The sequence below is a fragment of the Azolla caroliniana genome, unplaced genomic scaffold (assembly GCF_043228905.1).
Source record: "Azolla caroliniana isolate FFs.n. ecotype wild unplaced genomic scaffold, voAzoCaro1.0.p SCAF_12, whole genome shotgun sequence".
In the NCBI taxonomy this organism is placed as follows: domain Eukaryota; kingdom Viridiplantae; phylum Streptophyta; class Polypodiopsida; order Salviniales; family Salviniaceae; genus Azolla; species Azolla caroliniana.
This window is the reverse complement of record NW_028230447.1, coordinates 16,931,761-16,949,682: the sequence shown is the minus strand read 5'-3', so window position 1 is coordinate 16,949,682 and position 17,922 is coordinate 16,931,761. Positions and strand designations below refer to the sequence as shown.

General features: G+C 39.1%; 1 protein-coding gene across 2 annotated transcripts; it reads right to left on the bottom strand.

Moving 5' to 3' along the window:
• Positions 1-976: 976 nt before the first annotated feature.
• Positions 977-16,936, bottom strand: LOC147857266 (E3 ubiquitin-protein ligase UPL2-like). Of its 2 annotated transcripts, XM_087328906.1 has the most exons (16): positions 16,632-16,936; positions 15,374-15,469; positions 15,084-15,290; positions 7,492-14,128; positions 6,233-7,407; positions 5,809-6,153; positions 5,492-5,702; positions 5,128-5,411; positions 4,509-4,837; positions 3,289-4,420; positions 3,048-3,194; positions 2,890-2,970; positions 2,330-2,555; positions 2,033-2,172; positions 1,767-1,873; positions 977-1,616 (listed from the first exon to the last, which is right to left on the bottom strand). In XM_087328906.1, the coding sequence occupies exons 1-16, from the start codon at positions 16,662-16,664 to the stop codon at positions 1,514-1,516; spliced, it is 11,253 nt and encodes a 3,750-aa protein (XP_087185032.1). In that variant the 5' UTR covers positions 16,665-16,936; the 3' UTR covers positions 977-1,513. The 2 variants fall into 2 exon arrangements, with proteins under 2 accessions (XP_087185032.1, XP_087185031.1); XM_087328905.1 differs by having other exon boundaries at positions 6,233-14,128; positions 16,632-16,935.
• Positions 16,937-17,922: the final 986 nt, after the last annotated feature.

Genomic DNA, 17,922 nt, shown 5'->3' with positions numbered 1-17,922 from the left:
AAGATCTACATGTTCTTCCTCATTTGGAATCACACTAATTTCCTTTTGTGAGCCTATGTATATACGTGGACAACATAACTAGCTATGGGCCGAGTTTCAACTCAAACTTAACCAAATCGTTAAGCCATGGTTTAACAATTTATCGGTTCAAATTAGTGGTTTTGGGTTACCTTTTTTTTCTTTAATAGTTTATTCATTTAATGATTTAGTTGATATTTTTTATTGTTTTAATTAAGTTCATTTAGATACTTGCTTGATTTAATGGTTTTTTAATTTTTTAATTTTTTAATTAATTCGACTACAATGCTTATTTAATTTAATGTATTTAATTTATCTTTTTTTAAGAATTTGACTTAAATGGTTAGGTTCAAATTTGTGATAAATAGCATTTGGTTTCAACTTTTCCCTAAACGATTTGGTTTAAGTGGATTGGGAGTTCATAAACAGTTCGGTTCGGCATTTGTTTTCTACAAAATGGTTCAATCCTATTCCATTTTAAGGCAACAAAACCAAGCCCATAGCTATACATAACATCAATTAGTAAGATTCATGAGAAGCATGATATTGTATTGTCTTTGTGCAAACGCTACCGGATCACATGGCTTGAATTCTAATTGAAAATTCATGTTTCTGAGTGCATGGCAGCAATTCATAACGAAACCAAACTTAGTACTTAGCTACATATACGTGGTACACACAACATTGACTTATATAATTCACGAGAAGCGTGATAATATATTGCCTTTGTGCAAACGCAGCCTCCCTAACAGAGCACATGGATTGTATTCTGATTGAAAATTCATGTTTCCAAGTGCATGGCAACAATACACAAATTCCAATAGTGTATGGATTTCCCGAATAAAACCATTTAGGTTTATGAAATTCCAAATGGAACATGCAATTTGAAAGTTGCAAATAAACACTATAAGACTAATTGAAATTGAATTACAACAGGTTACAGCATGTAACGTCAATATCATGGCAACGAGTATTTTGCAATATTATGAGATAATGTTACACATTCCAGGATCCAAAATTTGTGAAACCATTCAAACATTTGTTGCTTTATGTTGTTATACATCATGAGCAAGACTATCCATCAGTTGAGACCAAACCGGCCCTGGCGTAGGCCTGTGACAACTGATTTTATGCACACTCATCTCATCCTGTTATCAAGATCTATACATATGTAGGTGGGTATTTATACTCTCTGCAATCCCATGAGCTGTTATTCCCTGGGAGAATGGGAAGAGACTTTCTATCTCCAAATTTACAACTCAGTTTTCTACAAAACAAAAAAAGATGGATTTACTTCCCTAAAAAGCTTGCTCACTAGGGATTTGTACTGCAGTGGTGAACCCATTAAAGTGGATTTCATTCCTCTCCAATACTAAAACCCACAATGCTTATTTCCATGCTCCGAAAAAAAGCATTCGACATTTTTTGCACGAATTTGCAAATATAGCCCACCTTTAGACATACATTTCTGAATCATGATCAATCAATTAATCCATTAACCAAACCCGAAACCTTCACTGCCTTCATGTATAGCTAAAAGCAGCCTTTCCTGCAGCTGATCCTTAGAGGAGTATTCAGGAAGATCCAGCTGGTTAAAGCTGTTTTAAAACATGGACAAAATTGAACACTCGTGACTAAATGAAACCAAGATATCTAAGATTAAATCTGCAAAATATATTAGACAACGGAGATTCCAATCACAAAACTGATATAATCAATCCAAAAGATAAGTTGAGATCATCATATACCATGTGTGCGCAGATGGAAGCCTCTTAGGAGCTCCATATGCCTTGTGAATTTGAAACTTCTGTGGGCCCGAGACGCCTTGCAATGCCTTAAACCCTTCCAGAGGAACCTGAATGAAGGAGAACTATTTTATATCACATGTTTATATTTACAATAATACATTCACGTTCCATGTACAACACTCACATTATATACACAACAAAATCTAAAATCTTCATGTTGCATGTATATTTTATCAGACATGTAGCATACATGCATTACTACCCACCTTCGATGTTCCAGTAATAAATTGCAGCAGACGAGCCATATCTTCCTTGCCAAATGTTCGCACAACTTCCCAAAACCATTGAACCACAGGGGATGCAGTAGTATAACCAGTATATTCTGTATTTGCCTTCAGGTCTTCCACTGGTAAAGGTTAACTCATGTTAGAGAGAAATATATATTTAAACCTCCAAAAGACCATAATGGCCTATTATAACTAGAGATTGCAAACTGTGAGCAAAAAAAAGCAAATTGGGTGGATTATTTGTCATCCGGAATCTCATATAGCTGATCTACTTACAGTCTATTTCAGGGAGACCACTGATCAACAGCTCCAGTTCTTTATCATTGAATATTGAGACGAGATCCCTTGATATTAACTCATTAAATCCTTCCAGAAATGCATTTATTTGCGGCCTTATGGCAGTTGTCAACCTATGTTCAGCAACCAAATCTACGTACTCATGCTTATTCTCTTCTGTAACTCTGATATTTCGACCCCCAGGGATAAGTTCATGATCCGTGACCTACAACATGAATGTAAGACAAATGAAGAAGGAAGAAATCAAGATTCCGGCATAAGAAAACATTTAGAACATAAATGATACACCATGATCTTTAAATTTTGCAATCCACTTTAAACAACCCATGCGAAACCCAATCTTAGCTTCATGCAACATTTGTAAAAAAACCTATAATACCAAATAACTAGAATCCAACTTTACAATAACTAACATCCAAATTTTATGCATCGCTAACATGTATCTTTCCACTTTTTTAGGTATGCAGCAATCCTAGTAAACATGTAATACACTAAAATAGATTTTCCACTGGGAAGAAATAAGCTACATAGTACTATACCTCAGTTCTTTCATAAAGAATATGCTTTTCCTCATCAGCATCAATACTAAATGTAAGACCAAGAATGTCATTTACAATGTTCTGCAAAAACAATAACTATCAGCTGCATGTTGTATAATGAGCAAAAGGCATCAATACAGCAACCATTCACTTTATACCTCAAGAACCCACATCAAACTCTTGTAGAAGTCTGGATCAACAGCTTCAATATCATGATAAGTCACTTTCACTCCCAGTATATGTTTATAGAAAGATCGAGTAAAATAAACATCAAGAAGCTGACCATCAAACAGAGCTTTGGCAACCTGGAAAAATATTACAAATTGAACCCAAAAAAGCCCATTACACAAAACTAAAATTCGATAAAATAAGCATAATGATATTTACAAGACTACTTACCACGCGTCCCACAAACTTGAAGTATGATAAGTGCTCTGTCTGATAGACTGAATTAGGATTAGGTTGAAAGGAAGACTCATTGCCAACAGTAGTGAAAAGCAGGGCACCTTTATCAAAAATAAATCTTGATAACAACTGATACCATTCTCTAGTTAGGCCACCAGCATCTATACCCTCCTCTCCTTGGAACTGAACAGTAAGTCGTCCTTTGAGTTCATCAGAAGTTCTCATTCTCAATTGGTTATATGAGTCTTCCAGAACATAAGCCCTTCTAACTGTTATTCTTAATGGAGAATAGTGCTGCTGTTCATGCTGATGTCTAATACGCGACCTGAAATATGCCCTCTTATTGTCAAAGTCTATCAGCCTAGGAGTCTTTAATAGCAGAGAAAGAGACTTCTCTAACAATCCAGGATTCTGCCTTATGAATGCATTGATCAAGCGTCTATGCTTATCAGCAAACCTAACAAATGTTACACTCTTATCATCAGCCTTCTGTTGCTGCATGGATGTTGACTCATCTATTGATGCAGAACTTGCAATCTCCTTTATCTCACAAGCTGTTGAAGTAAGAAGTTCATTGTTTCCTTGAGATGCTGGAGGAGCTCTCAACTTATCACACAAAACAAAAAATCCTTCAATGAATGGTAAAACCCTTTGTGTTCCTGGAGAAAGAGGTGGTGTCACTACAGCATTCCCACCAGAAACTGTCCCCATGTTGGCAGCAGAAGACATTGGTGTGACCAATCTGCTCTCTATCTTTTTAGAACAAGTGCTGAGAGCCTGCCACAAAGGCTCAATGGACGTGTTCAAATTTCTGATCACAGAAAAGCATTCATCTTCATCCTTATCCAGGACACTAGCTTGATCACCCTCTTTTGCCACCATATCTGATGCTTTCAAAGAGCTAAGACTACCCAGGACTCTCAAAATAGCTGCTCCAGCCATTGAGTCTGCACCAAACTGTGCATCATCTCCATCACCAAGTGCCTCAAGCTCTTTTATAGCAGAGCCACTTAGCTTCTGTGCAGCTTCAGCTAGTTCTACAATAAATAAGTGTCGATGAGGTGGTGCAATATCAGCAATCTTGTTGAGCACCTCTGATACTCGAGTGTAAGCCAAGTCAGAAAGCCTGTGCAAGAAAGTTAACTTTCAAGTCAGGAAACCTAGAAAATCTCCTCATTAACACAATAGCATATACATAAACAAATTTAACATACCCTTCACGGGCAAGAAGCAAACAGAGTTTGCAAAGCTCATCAGTCGGAAGATTAAGAAAGATAGTAAGGGGGTCTACTTTTTGCTCTGATTTAGAGGTTGATGTGTCCGAATGATCACCATGTGGATGACTGTCCTTAGGCCTAGTTTCTAGATCCTTTGTACTCCCTCCTGAAGAATTACCAGCATTCTCGATGTTCAAGACCACAATATCATCTTCAGATTTTCTTTTACCTTCCTGGCTAGCCTCTACAGAAGAATTTTCTGGTGATACATGAGATTGTACTATTTCTCCAGCCTTGCTCGTTACAGCTTCAATTAGACCCAAGACCTGAGGCAACAAATACGTTATTGAAAGACTTTTAAAGGATAGAAAACTCTTGAAATATCCCTGATATTTTCTTATTTCTCCAAATGCCTCTTGAGTTTTGGTTCCCCAAATGCACTTCATCAACTTCAGAAAAGTAATATTATGTGCTACTGAGAAGTATATGGTCAATTGATCCCCTCTTTTAAATGGGTAAACAAAGGCCTTCCTTGAAAAAAATGAAACTCAGAGGAATTTTTGAGAAATAAATAACACTCAGAAATTTAGCCCTTAAAACATTTAAAAAATGCTACCTGCTCCAAATGGGCACTGCTTCTAGAATAAAGCGGCTGATTAAGCAATTTCAAGAGGAGAATAAGAGGAATCTGTTCTCTCAAACTTCTGCCAGAAGAAGCTTCCACCATTTCATTATCTACCTTCTCTTTACCTTTCTCTTTCACATATCCTAAAACCAGAAACTTTCCCTCGAGGCTTGTCACTGTCTCGAAATGAAGTAGCAAACTGGCCACTAAAGATTGATGTTTTGCTAAGTACGTCAGGATCTCTAATATGCGACGGGAGACAAGAGGAGGAACCCCTACAAATAAAGATAACATTTATAATCAGTGAAGATAAAAAATAGATAGGAGAGAAACAGCATTGTTTCCATTTATTTACCATAACAAAGCGGTGGTCTTGCATAGACAACATTAGATAGACAGCCATAGAGTCGATGTGAAGGTGCTCCATCAGCAGACAATCCATTACAAGAGTACTTCTCTGCATCAGGTCTAAGCATCTGAAGCAAGAGATAAACTAGAGTGGTGCATGTAAGACTATTGGAACAGAGATTATAGAGTAATCGTTGTAAGATCCCCTTCCCTAAGGGCTGGAGAATATGAATAAAAGATTGAGAAAAAACAATAAAGAATCAGAAACAGTTCAAAAGGTAAAGATAGAATCCAACTACACAAGGAATTAAGAATCAATCCAACCTGAGCTAGTCGAAGCAACCGCAAAATAGCCTTGAGACTAGGAGTATCAACAAGCTGTTTTCCATCTTCAGATTTCCCTTTTTTCCCAATAGATGATATACCTGGTTGTGTCCTTCGCCCTGATTCAAAGTTATGACCACTTCCCACAGCTCGATCTATTGCTGCAGAAATTCCTCTAGAACCAATATCTACACCATCACGCCTACCTCCCAGTCTTTGTGATAAGCCAAAAATATTACTACGAGATTGAAGTTGGCTCATAGCTCTTTCACGAAGCAACTGAGCCTCAGCCAAGAGTGCAGGAGGAAGCGCAGAAAGCACTGATTCAGATGATGTTAAAAGGACCTACAATCCAGGTAAAAAATCATAAATAGAACGGTGCAAAGAAAATTTAAAAAGTTAATTATGACGACAATTTGCATACCTCTTCTCTAAGCTCTGCTGGAAAAGTTGCAATAATAGATGCACTGTCCATATCCACTGGATGGCCTTCCAGAAGTTGAGACTGAAGCAGTCGCTGAGCGCGCTGCTGTGCAAGAACTTCAGCCTGGATTTCTGGAGGAAGTGCTGCGAGGAATTCTGGATCGATATCTTCAACAATTGGAGGAGGTTGGTGATCCTCAGCCCTTGTTCGAGTTTGTTGGGAACCCAAAACTTCAGCTCGCAAATCTTGTGGAAGAGCTTGCAAGAATGTAGGATCAATTGAGTTTAAAGAAGTATCATTTGCATGTTCACCTTGCAATGAATCCTCTCTCACATCTGTCTCTTCCGCGCGCTCTTCAAAACCATGTTCTCTATTTCTTGAGTCAGAGGCATCTGCAGAGGAAGTAATATCCATTGCCTGGGTATCTCTGCTTTGAACATCAATTTGGAGTGTTCCTTCTCTTGTTCCAATAGCCACATTTGTAGCTTCCCTCGCTGGATGGATTGTGGCAATATTATCTGAAGCAATACGTCTATCACTTTCATCACGGCCATCCATACTACCTATCTCCACCTCTAAGCTTCGTAGACTCTCTCCAACTGTCGCTCCACTACCACTGCTATCCTGACTAGCAGCCTCAATATATTTTACAGATGATCCAGCCCTCTCATCTTGCATATGCACATCAAGACCTACATTGGAATTCTGATCACCTTCCCCTCCTTCCCCTGAATTAAGTGCATCAAGAGATAAACTCTCGTTTTGCTGCACCTGCTGAGATCCATTAACAAAACTATTCTCCTGAGAATTGTCATTGGTAGGAGGTTCCGTATTACCTCCACTACTAGAAGGATCTAAGGTTCCAATAGTCATTTCAACAGGGTCAACAGGTCTACTAGAGTTGTGATCACCTGAATTTGGAGAAGAAAAATGTGATACAAACTGTTCTTCAAAAGCTTGTGCTAGAGCTGCATTAGCAGCACCACCCTGAAATTCACCATCATCTGTCCAACTACTAAATTGTCCATCGGCTCTGCTACTTCTCCTTCCCACCCTAGGCAACATGGGAATATCTAAGAATATGCCATCCTGTCCAACACCACGATCTCCAAAAATTCCATCTACTCCACGAACATTCATTGCACTATCATACCATGTATAAAGCCGAGACGCATCTAAACCACCATTCGAAACAGAATCAGGACCTCTAACTCCACTACCTCCAGTTGACACCCAAGAGGAAGATATAGGCAACCCACCTGAGCCTGGTAAACTTGTCCGATTCAAAAGAGGATGGCGGGCACTTCGGGTAGTCTCAGGTCCTGTTCTATCAAACACCCTATATGTGGATCCACGACGCCCTAATCCACCACGTGGCCGAAACGCACCAAAGATTTGATCGAAGTTCATGCCTTGGAGGGGATCAATCGAAGAGTCTCGATTACCTGTATCTGCATGCCCCAGTACTTCAATATGATTAAAACCATTTGCCCCATCCCTCCACTGCACTCCAATTATGTGATTCTCACGCCAATCATCATCAACGTCATCATCCTCTTCATCTTCTTCTGCCATATCCTCATCATACTCTCCCTCCAACTCATGATCATCAGGATCTTCGGCATCTGTGTCTGCAGGTGATAAGGCAACCTCATCCTCCAACTCATCCTCATCTTGTTCATCTTCCTCACCATCATCTTCATCTCCAGCATCTCCATCCATATCTTCGTCATCGTCCTCATCATCATCCTCATCTTCATCCTCTCCTAGATCATCATCACCCCCACGATCCATTCGAAAATTCATTGCAGCAGCCACATCCCCTATGACTTCATCAGCATCATGCATAAATTCTTCAGCTTCAGCTTCTAAGTTAACGTCATCATCTTCATCGTCATCTTCATCTTCATCTTCATCTTCATCCTCTTCATCTTCCTCATTGGGATCCTGATCCAAGCCCATGTCATGATCCAGTTGCTCATCATGGACTAGAATTGCTCTGATAGCCATCTGCAAGTCTCCTCGTAATGACCCCCTGCCTGATCCATGGAGAATACCATCATTTCGAAGGATATCAGATGGCTGACCATTAGTCACAAAAATGCCATTTGCAGTGTCATTAACATTTTCTATGTTCTTCTTTGAATCGGTCATGTGCATATGATCACCCAAACTAGCAGCCCGTGTCAATGCTTCAAGTGCTTTTGCAATTCCACTAACAAGTTTTGGAGCATCCGGATGGTCCAAGTCAATTAATTGTAGTAATGTAGTAAGAGCCTGCACCATATCTGTTTCAAGCATTCCTTTAGCCATTTCAGTTGATATACCAGGTGCCTGACCAGCACTAGATGATGTATGTGATAAAAGAACTGTGTTCAAAAGATCAACAAAGGCACGCATTTTTTTGTCCGGAGATTGTGAGCCTTCCTGACCGTTTGTCCCTGGGGAACTTGCTGCGCACGAAAGGGACCTAGAAATTTCTGAAAACAATCGTCTCCTACCCTCTGCTGATCGCATGCAAACTGCAACAAGGAACTGAACTGCTTTGCCTGAAAGTTTTCCTTTCAGCTCATGATCAGGTGATTTTTCAACACCACCAGAGCTTATATTTGGTACAAGCTTATGGAGAATACCATGCAGAAAACCACCATGACCAACGGACTCAGCACAGTTGGAGTTGAAAGAACTTCTCCCCTGGCTGGTCTCAGTGTCATATCGCACTAGAACATTTGATGATGCAGAATACATGAGAATAATATCTGTAGTCAGCTTCAAAATTGAAGTTACTTTGGTAAGAGTAGCAGAACTTTCAGACAGAGAAGGTTTTTCTGCTCTCTCTGAGTCATTTACCTCTGTTTTTCCCTTACCCTTTAGAACCGCCTCATCTACCTCCATTGCACCGGGAATGGAGGACACGGATTCTTTATCTGGGGGCACAAAGTTATTAATAATATCAAGTAGCTGCTCCATTACATGTGAAAAACTCTGGGGCACCTTCTTATGACCTTTTGATGGCTTTGATCCTTCTGCGGTCTTTGAACTTGCAGTGTTTTCATCTAGACATTTCAACTTCTCCTTTTCTTTTTCCTTCTCAGATCCCTTTTCTTTTTCTTTTTCTTTTTCTTTCGCTTTTTCCTTCTCTTTCTCCTTATCCTTCAATAACACTACATAGGATCTTCCCCCAGATTCTTCAATTTGGCATACTGCAGTAGCCGCTTGCATAAAGATAGCAGGATCCCTTGCCACAACTCTGGCCATTGTTGTTAAAAACGTTCTTGGAGAGAGAAGATTATTGTGACGACTCAGGGATGTTGTAAGTGTATGACGGATTTCTGACTCCATTGTCTGTTGGAGTGTTTGAGGATCCTCAAGAAGATGTCGAATTATGGATGCACTCACATTCTCAAAACCAGGAAACAAGCAACTTGTAGGCATGCATAGTAAAGCTGTGAGACCACCAGCATCGAGAAATCGCATAGCCATAGAATAGACTTTAGTCAGCCGTGCACATAGTGGAAGTATTGCCTGAGCACATGATGCAGACAGTGGCATGGACAAAAGGTTGCAGGTGATTTCCAGTGTCCTCTTCTGCTCTTCTTCTGTCATATAACCTGATGGTTTCCCCAAGATAGCCTCCCAGGAATTTGTGTGTGTTGATTCAATATCAGCTATTTTCGCTTCAGTCATTACCTTAGACACATCAGTTTTGGTCTCATCAGAACCAACCACCATGTTCTGTATTGTCAAATCAAGCTTGGGTTTATGTTGCAGCATAAAATCAAGGACAAGAAACAAAGAAGTAACCCATTTTGGTGTAATTAATTTATGTCCACTTGCCAACATTGGCTTGAAAGAACCAAGAAAATCAAGAGCTATGTTCACAATTCCATTCTTAGCAGCAACTTCTCGTGAGACTGTGTCCTCTGACAGGATCAATGCCAGTAAGTGAGATACAATTGACATGGGACAAGAATCACTCATTGAATCCTCTATCTTCAACAGCTTCAATTGATTAACAAGATATGAAATGACCTTTTCACGATCTTCACCTTTATTGCGTGTGCTCATTGTTATCATTAAATCTGCTAGAGAAAAAGCTGTTCCATTCGAGCTACCACTATTAAGAAAGCTTAAGCAAGATGCAAGCATGTTATGAACTGGAGGAAGCTGTGGTCTAACTGCATCAATGTCAGTGTCACATACCTTACTGATAGAATCCTCATTGACTGAATCATTCCCACTCCCTAAAGATAGTGCCAAAGCCCGGGCAAGTTCATCTTCTTCTTGTACAGCCTCCTCAGGATGGCCAAACAACCATTCCATGGCTAATTCGACACGGTTGTTCCCAACTCTCCTTAATGCTTCCTCAGCCCTAGATCTTGGGAAACCCATTTCGACTATCAAGGAAATTGCAGACTCATCTGGAGGAGATGAACGTTGCCTGTCACCTGCAATACCTACATCTGCAGTCTGCTGTACTCTCAAATCTGTCACACCACTGTAAATATGTTTTATTATGGAGCAAACTGAATCGATGAATGATGGGTTACATTGAATGAACATTGGGTGATTCCACACTGGAAGAACAACTTCCAAAACCTGTGCTTGAAGGGCTAAAACAAAGTGATGTGGATCCTTGGGGACAGGGATGGTACTTCCACTCATCTGTTGAGTCAAATGAGTGGAAACAGGTACCAAAAGTGTGGAAGAGGTGACCAGGTATTCCATCAGCCTTGTATAATTCTTCAATGTGTCTAGGAGCCATGATTCCTCACTTGTGTTATCTCCCTTCTTGGCTTCCATGTTATCTGCTTCGGTTTCCATTGGCAAAGTTGTCCAAAGAAGTTGACTTGTAGCCTCAAAGGTAGTTAACAGCTCTTTCAAGGTACCATGTGAATACAAACAATTGACCATAATTGTATTGCAAGTTTTCTTCTTACTGTCAATGATCACAGCTGTTATATCTTCAACCACTTTGCCTAAATACCTACACTTGACAGACATTGCAACCTCTGAGGATGAGGACGTTGATGGATCTAGCATCCCATTAAACTCTAGATTCTTGAGGAAAAGGCAGGCCAAGGAAGAGGCAATAGCCTTTGCTGCTGGACTTACTGTAACAGCATCATCACGATGACGTGAAGGCACAGTCATGGCCTTGCTTAATGCAGCATATAACCCTCTTGCTGCAGCTGATAATCGAGTCATCATCTCAGAATACAGTGTCGCTGAAGACTTGAGTTTGGGATTCTCTTCAGGTGAGAGAATATCAAGTGGGTTACCACTGGACCCTAATTCACTGCGAACAGTACGACTACTTGCCAATCGGTATGCATGATTCAGAAGAAGTTCAGTTCCCATGGTCTCTCTTCGAGAACGTCGACCATGTTGCTCTGTGGATAACAAAGGAATTGTATCAGGCTCAAACCCCCATCTACTTCGAGAGCTTCCTGTACTAACATACCGAAGCACAGGACCTGATTCAGTTTCATTTTCATTTTCTGTCACTTCAGCGTGGGTCTCCATTGTCGCAATATCCTTGCTCACAGACTCTTCCTCTGTCTTTGATTCAATCTTTTTATCATCTACAAGAGAGATCTGCCATAGCGCCCATCTCTGGACACTCCCTATATCATCAAAAAGATCAGTACCCCCACTGTTGATTTCTGTCATCATGAGAGGTACACTTCGCACAAGAAATGCTGCTAGTGACAGAAAACATTCTGCTGCAGAAAGATTTTTTGCCACTCTTTCACGCAACTCAGCCTCTATATCTGAGAATTTCATACATACTAGGGAGCTAGCAGTGGCTCTCATATTCTCCTTAATTGCTTTACAAATTGCCTTTGCAAGAGTACTGCCATGATGAGATGAGAAACTTCTGAAAGTCAAAAATAAGTTGTATGCAGTTGAAGTTCCTCCAAATGAAATAGGCAACCGAGGAAGACTGTAAAGCTTTAGAAGGTCTTCAATACCTTTCTTCTCAATAAATGTTCTGCAAGTATCTGCAGTTTGGAACATGGTCTCTAGCATTTGTATACTGTTGTTTATGCATTCAAGGAGAAAAGCCTCTGAGATTGCATCATCGCCCAGCTCATTTTGAATTGTTTTGATCTCTTCTTTCAGGTTAGATATCTGTTGACCCGAATCCATATCCATAGGAGTAGGTACATCAGACTCTTCTACCTCAGATATGTCACCACCTCCCATAACTCTAATCCTTTTGAGAATATTGATGCATGCATCTACTCCTGGATCTCGCAAAGGGGGTGCATGTCGCATGAGTTCATCTAATCCTGAAGCTATGGCTGCTGGCGTATCCCCACTCAGAGCCTTGAGATAAAACCTACTAGTAAAAATCTTCACAAAGCACTCCAATGCTTTAGAATCAAGAACTTTTTGCATACCAATATTACTAAGACATAATGCATCTAATGCATGGGGTATGCAGCCAACGACATCTGATGATGGTAAAACCTCAGCAGTAATAGAGTCCAAAAAAGCAGTTGGCAAACCAGCAGCATCAAGTGTTGGAAAACATGTAGGATCTTTGTTTATGAGATCACTCATCACAGAGGCAGCTAAAGAGAATACACCACCTCCAAATTCTTTTGCATATGCAAAGATTGTGCACAAACACGCAGGGAGAGCACTTTCCTCTGATCCTTGTAATCTTGAAGTATTACCAGAAGCATAGGTTCCAAGTGCAATGGCACGAAGCAATGCCTTGAGCAAGAGGCGGTGCCGGTAAGGAATAAGGGTTTCACTATTACCAGCCATACGCATTGTGCCAGTTTCAGATATATTACTTTTGTCCTTGTCTGACACTTCCATCTCTCCTCGCTCATCTTTAGCTCGGCGTTCAACATGGGTTACTTCATACTGTAACCTCATTATAGTATCATCTAGCCCACCCAAGTCCCTGAATAAAGTACCTGCTGAATGACTATAATCCATAAATGCTTCAAGTATATGTACAGCAGATATCACAAGATCAATATGTTGTGGATTTGTGTCTTTTAGAAGAGGTAATAAAGTGGGTATGAGCCCTGCTTCCCTTAGTGATGCACAACCAGCGGATGAAGAGACCAAAACAGTTACCAGGAAAAAAATAGCTTCTGCAAATGGAATAGAACATGTCGTTGAAACTGCTTTCTGAACAAGGCTTGGTAATATACCCCTGTGCCCACCAGCACTTACAACATTCAATACATTTGATTGGCGAGGACGATCTTGAGCTTGAGCAGCCAAAGCTCGAATAGCATAAACCCTAATATCCTCCGGAACTTCGTCTCCTGACTGCAAAAGTGATACCAACTCATTTACGAATTCAGGCTCATTCACAAAAAAGGCTGCAAGGTCTTCATGATCTGGGTTAGATTGCAAGAGAGTAGCAAATGCTAGAAGTCGAATGCAAATGAACTGCCTTCGATTTTCTAGAGAATGGAATGCTCGTGCGAACCTTAATCGAGTGAACAAAGAAAATCTCAATTTCGGAGGCACATGATATTGATCTACTAGCTGCTTAAAAAGTAAGAGGTCACCTTCTGGCCTTGTATGTACATCAGGAATATGTATAACCTTCAATCCTTGCCCTGATTCCAAAACACCTTCTCCTGATGGGTTATCTTCATAAAACTCATAATGAAGGGCAGAAGCTAGCTTGAAGGCATCAGCATCACAACCACCTTCAATTGCACATGATAGCAACCCAAGCCCTTCTTCCTTTCCCCCCCATCCTTGAGATAAAGAGAATAGGTGTGCATTAAACACAGAGTCACCATGCCATCGCACAGACTTAGTGGATTGAGCAGGTCTTTTCACAAGTGTAGCTAGTGTCTGCAGTGCAGAACAAACAATCCCAGAATTTGTTGATGCAAGCAACAACAAAAGACTCTGCAACAAATACTTAAATCATCAGGTTAGTCTAAAATGCATTTGAAGAAATCGTTTGAACATACCTAGACAATGAGAATAGAACAGAAATTGGAAGCATTATGGAAGACTGATTTCATCTTTCAACTCGATAAAAATTTGGTCTCATACAAGCATTGGCCTCATTGAATTGCAATTTAGTAGTCTACTTTCTTTTTCCTACGAGAAAGTGTTTTCTCTCATATTACTGAGCATCTCCAATCCTCTCATATAAAAGAGTGATTCATAAGCATACCATAGAAAATACAGAATTCTCAAGGAAAACTATAAGAAAAAGATAAATAGACAATAACAATGTGCTTGTATGCTCTGCAATAGTACTCTGTACACTTCAATGAAAGCTATTAGCATTACTACCTCGCAAATTGCAGTCTACACATCCCTCCTACATAGATAATGCCCTCTGTTTCACTTCTCTAATGCAGGATGTCAAATCTAAGCTCAAAACCAGGTGGATATAATTAACTATAGAAAATATCCTCAATACTATATTGCACCCTCATAAATTGGCATGCATCTGCATTGATCTTCTTCTTACAAACAAGCACACATCTACACCATTCATTTAAGGCTAGTCTTACTTTCTTATGAGCAAATAAACAAGATATATATGGAACAAATAATCACATGTCTACACCATTCATTTGATGCTACAGCCTTTACTTTCTTATGAAAATGAAACAAACCAGCAATACATGCAACAATATAATTATAAATAAAATTGTTGTTATATCACAATAATTCTGGAGTTATTTAGCTCAGGTATAATGTATTTATAACAAATATGCACACATCTACACCATTCACTTGAACGTACAATCTGACTTTCTTATGAAAAATGAAACGAACCAGCTAAAAATGGAATTTTATTGTAAATGAATTTACTGTCATATTACAATGTTATGTAGTTATTTACCTCATGTGACTTATAGAGGTATTTGTTTGCACATTTTTCAAAGATTATCCGAGATACTCTTAGAATCTCTAAAATAGCCCCTTCAGGTAGCTCGTCCTGGAACTCTAGAAAGCCTTCCTCCAACCGCAAATCTTTCCTTGGCTTGACATGCTTCTCAAAGAAAAGGTCAAAATGACGAAAAAGATCTTCCCAATGATGGAAATCTCCCTGAAAACCAACAATTCATAGTTGGCCACAAATATTTTAGCCTGCGCATAGCAACATATACATATATATTGATCCGGAAGTACCTTCTCATAATGCCAAGAAAAATCGGAGAGCCGATCTTGGATATTCTCTAAAGGAATGTTTATGATGCCAGAAATGAAACTTTTGACATTTTCCGGCTGGCAAAAAGGAGTTTAAAAACAAAGTATTAAGTCCCTTTCTTATGTATATTCAGATTTCGTGTTCTAATACTGAATATAACAGATGCGCAAACTACAGAATTAACGTAATAAGCCTTTGCAATGGATTTATGGCATACTAGCCATAATTTGCATCCTTCCTTCAATTTCAGCCAATACACCTCCTTCCATACCACAAAATTAAAGACACATTCCACTTTTGAAACAACAATATAGAATATCAATCCGTTTTTGACAAATAATAGAGATTAACCCTGACATCAAGGGCCGGATGACAATAGACTACAATGCAACAAACTTCTTTCTATAGCATGCAGATAACATGTTATCGTTTCAGATTCAAAAAATATGGCAGGCAAAACATTTTTTACATGAATAACAGCAATTAATTCTGTACATTAATTTAAGCTACCTCACGATAGAGTTCAAAACTTCAACAAACTTCCTTCTATGTCACGAAAAAAGTGAAAGGTAAATTTCAAACAGAAAACCATTCACTGATGCATAATATAGCAATTAACCTACCTTAGGAAGACCACCCAATCATAAATTTCAATGCAGCAGACTTCTTTCTATGTCAGGAAATCTATGTTGTAACCATCCAGATGGAAAATATTTGCCTATATCCTAACTTACATTGCCACATGATGATTGAATTAACGAGAGTATCTGTAAAAATCCATTTTTTATGGTTTATCATATCAAACGATGATAGGTTTCAATATATTACCAAACTTGCTTCGATACCGTGAAAGCTAAAAGATGGTTATTTCTATTTCCAGACATAATAACATAGCAGGAAAAATAGTTCGATTTCAGGATAGTTGTTAACCCTAGTTTATAAAGTCCAAATGATGATAGGATTCAACAGAACAGGCTTCATTCCAGAACATGAAAGCTAAAAAGAGGGCTTCAAATTTCAAACAAAGAAAGATCAAAGCAGGAAAAACATATCATTGATTCCTTAGACACCAACACATGATTTAGATTTTAACCCAAAAAGACAGTTCCTTGCATATCATGAATGCTACAAGCTAACCTTTTTTTCAATTTGAAACTAAATCATATAACATAAAAACATGACTTGGATTCGTATTGAAAAAGAAACAAAAGGGAGATGAAAAGGAAAAGCTCTACTTACTGCCTCGACATTTCGTTTTCTCCGAGGTTTCATGGCCAGAATCTTCTTCTGTTTCCACACCCTCGAGCAGTTCTATCAGATCTTCATTGGTATATCTCTACAGTTCATGGAGCCCGATGCTTGAGGAAGGAACGGAGGTCAAGAGCATATCTTCTTATTATTATTGTTGTTGTTGTTGTTGTTGTTATTAACCTAAGCGCTTTGCGAGGAGCACAGGAAAAGGGAGAAGTGTGGTTTAGGGGAGAAGAAAGAAGGGAGGGGAGGACACAGGAAAGCTGGAAACCCTAATTTCCGCAGACAGACAGACAGACAGACAGACAGACAGACAGAGAAGTAACTTGTAAGAATAAGGAGGACGAGGAAGTAGAGGAAATAGAGGAATTGTGTGAGGGTTTGAAGTGGAAGAGAAGGCTCAGCGAAGGCATGTATGTATGTATGTATGTATGTATGTATGTATGTATGTATGTATGTATGTATGTATGTATGTATGTATGTATGTATGTATGTATGTATGCATGTATGTATGTGTGTATGTATGTATGTATGTATGTATGTATGTATGCATGTATGCATGTATGTATGCATGTATGTATGTATGTATGTATGCATGTATGTATGTGTGTGTGTGTGTATGTATGTATGTATGCATGTATGTATGTATGTATGTATGTATGTATGTATGTATGTATGTATGTATGTATGTGTGTATGTGTGTGTCTGTATGTATGTATGTATGTATGTATGTATGTATGTATGTGTGTATGTATGTATGTATGTATGAGGGTTTGAAGTGGAAGAGAAGGCTCAAAGAAGGCATGTATGTATCTATCTATCTATCTATGTATGAGGGTTTGAAGTGGAAGAGAAGGCATGTATGCATGTGTATGTATGTGTGTGTGTATATTTATGTATATGTATGTATGAGGGTTTGAAGTGGAAGACAGGGCTTAGAGAAGGCATGTATGTATGGGTATGTATCTATGTATGTATGAGGGTTTGAATTGGAAGACAAGGCTTAGAGAAGGCATGTATGCATGTGTATGTATGTATGTATCTATGTATGTATGAGGGTTTGAAGTGGAAGACAAGGCTTAGAGAAGGCATGTATGCATGTGTATGTATGTATGTATGTATGTATGTGTACATATGCAGTTGTATGTGAAGACTATGACAAACATCATTCTCCCATTGCCCTCTTTGTTTGCTTGTGGTAGTCCCTATTGATACACTCTTGAGCGTTCCGTTATCTCTTAAACGGGTGCCCTTGATTGATCCTTTTTAACTGATTAGC

Coding starts and splice junctions, on each gene's coding strand:
- LOC147857266 (XM_087328905.1), bottom strand. CDS start 16,664: ATGAAACCTCGGAGAAAACGAAATGTCGAGGCA. Junction 4,838..5,127: donor GCAGTGCCCATTTGGAGCAG/GTAGCATTTTTT, acceptor TTGTTGCCTCAG/GTCTTGGGTCTAATTGAAGC. Junction 3,195..3,288: donor TCAAGTTTGTGGGACGCGTG/GTAAGTAGTCTT, acceptor ATATTTTTCCAG/GTTGCCAAAGCTCTGTTTGA.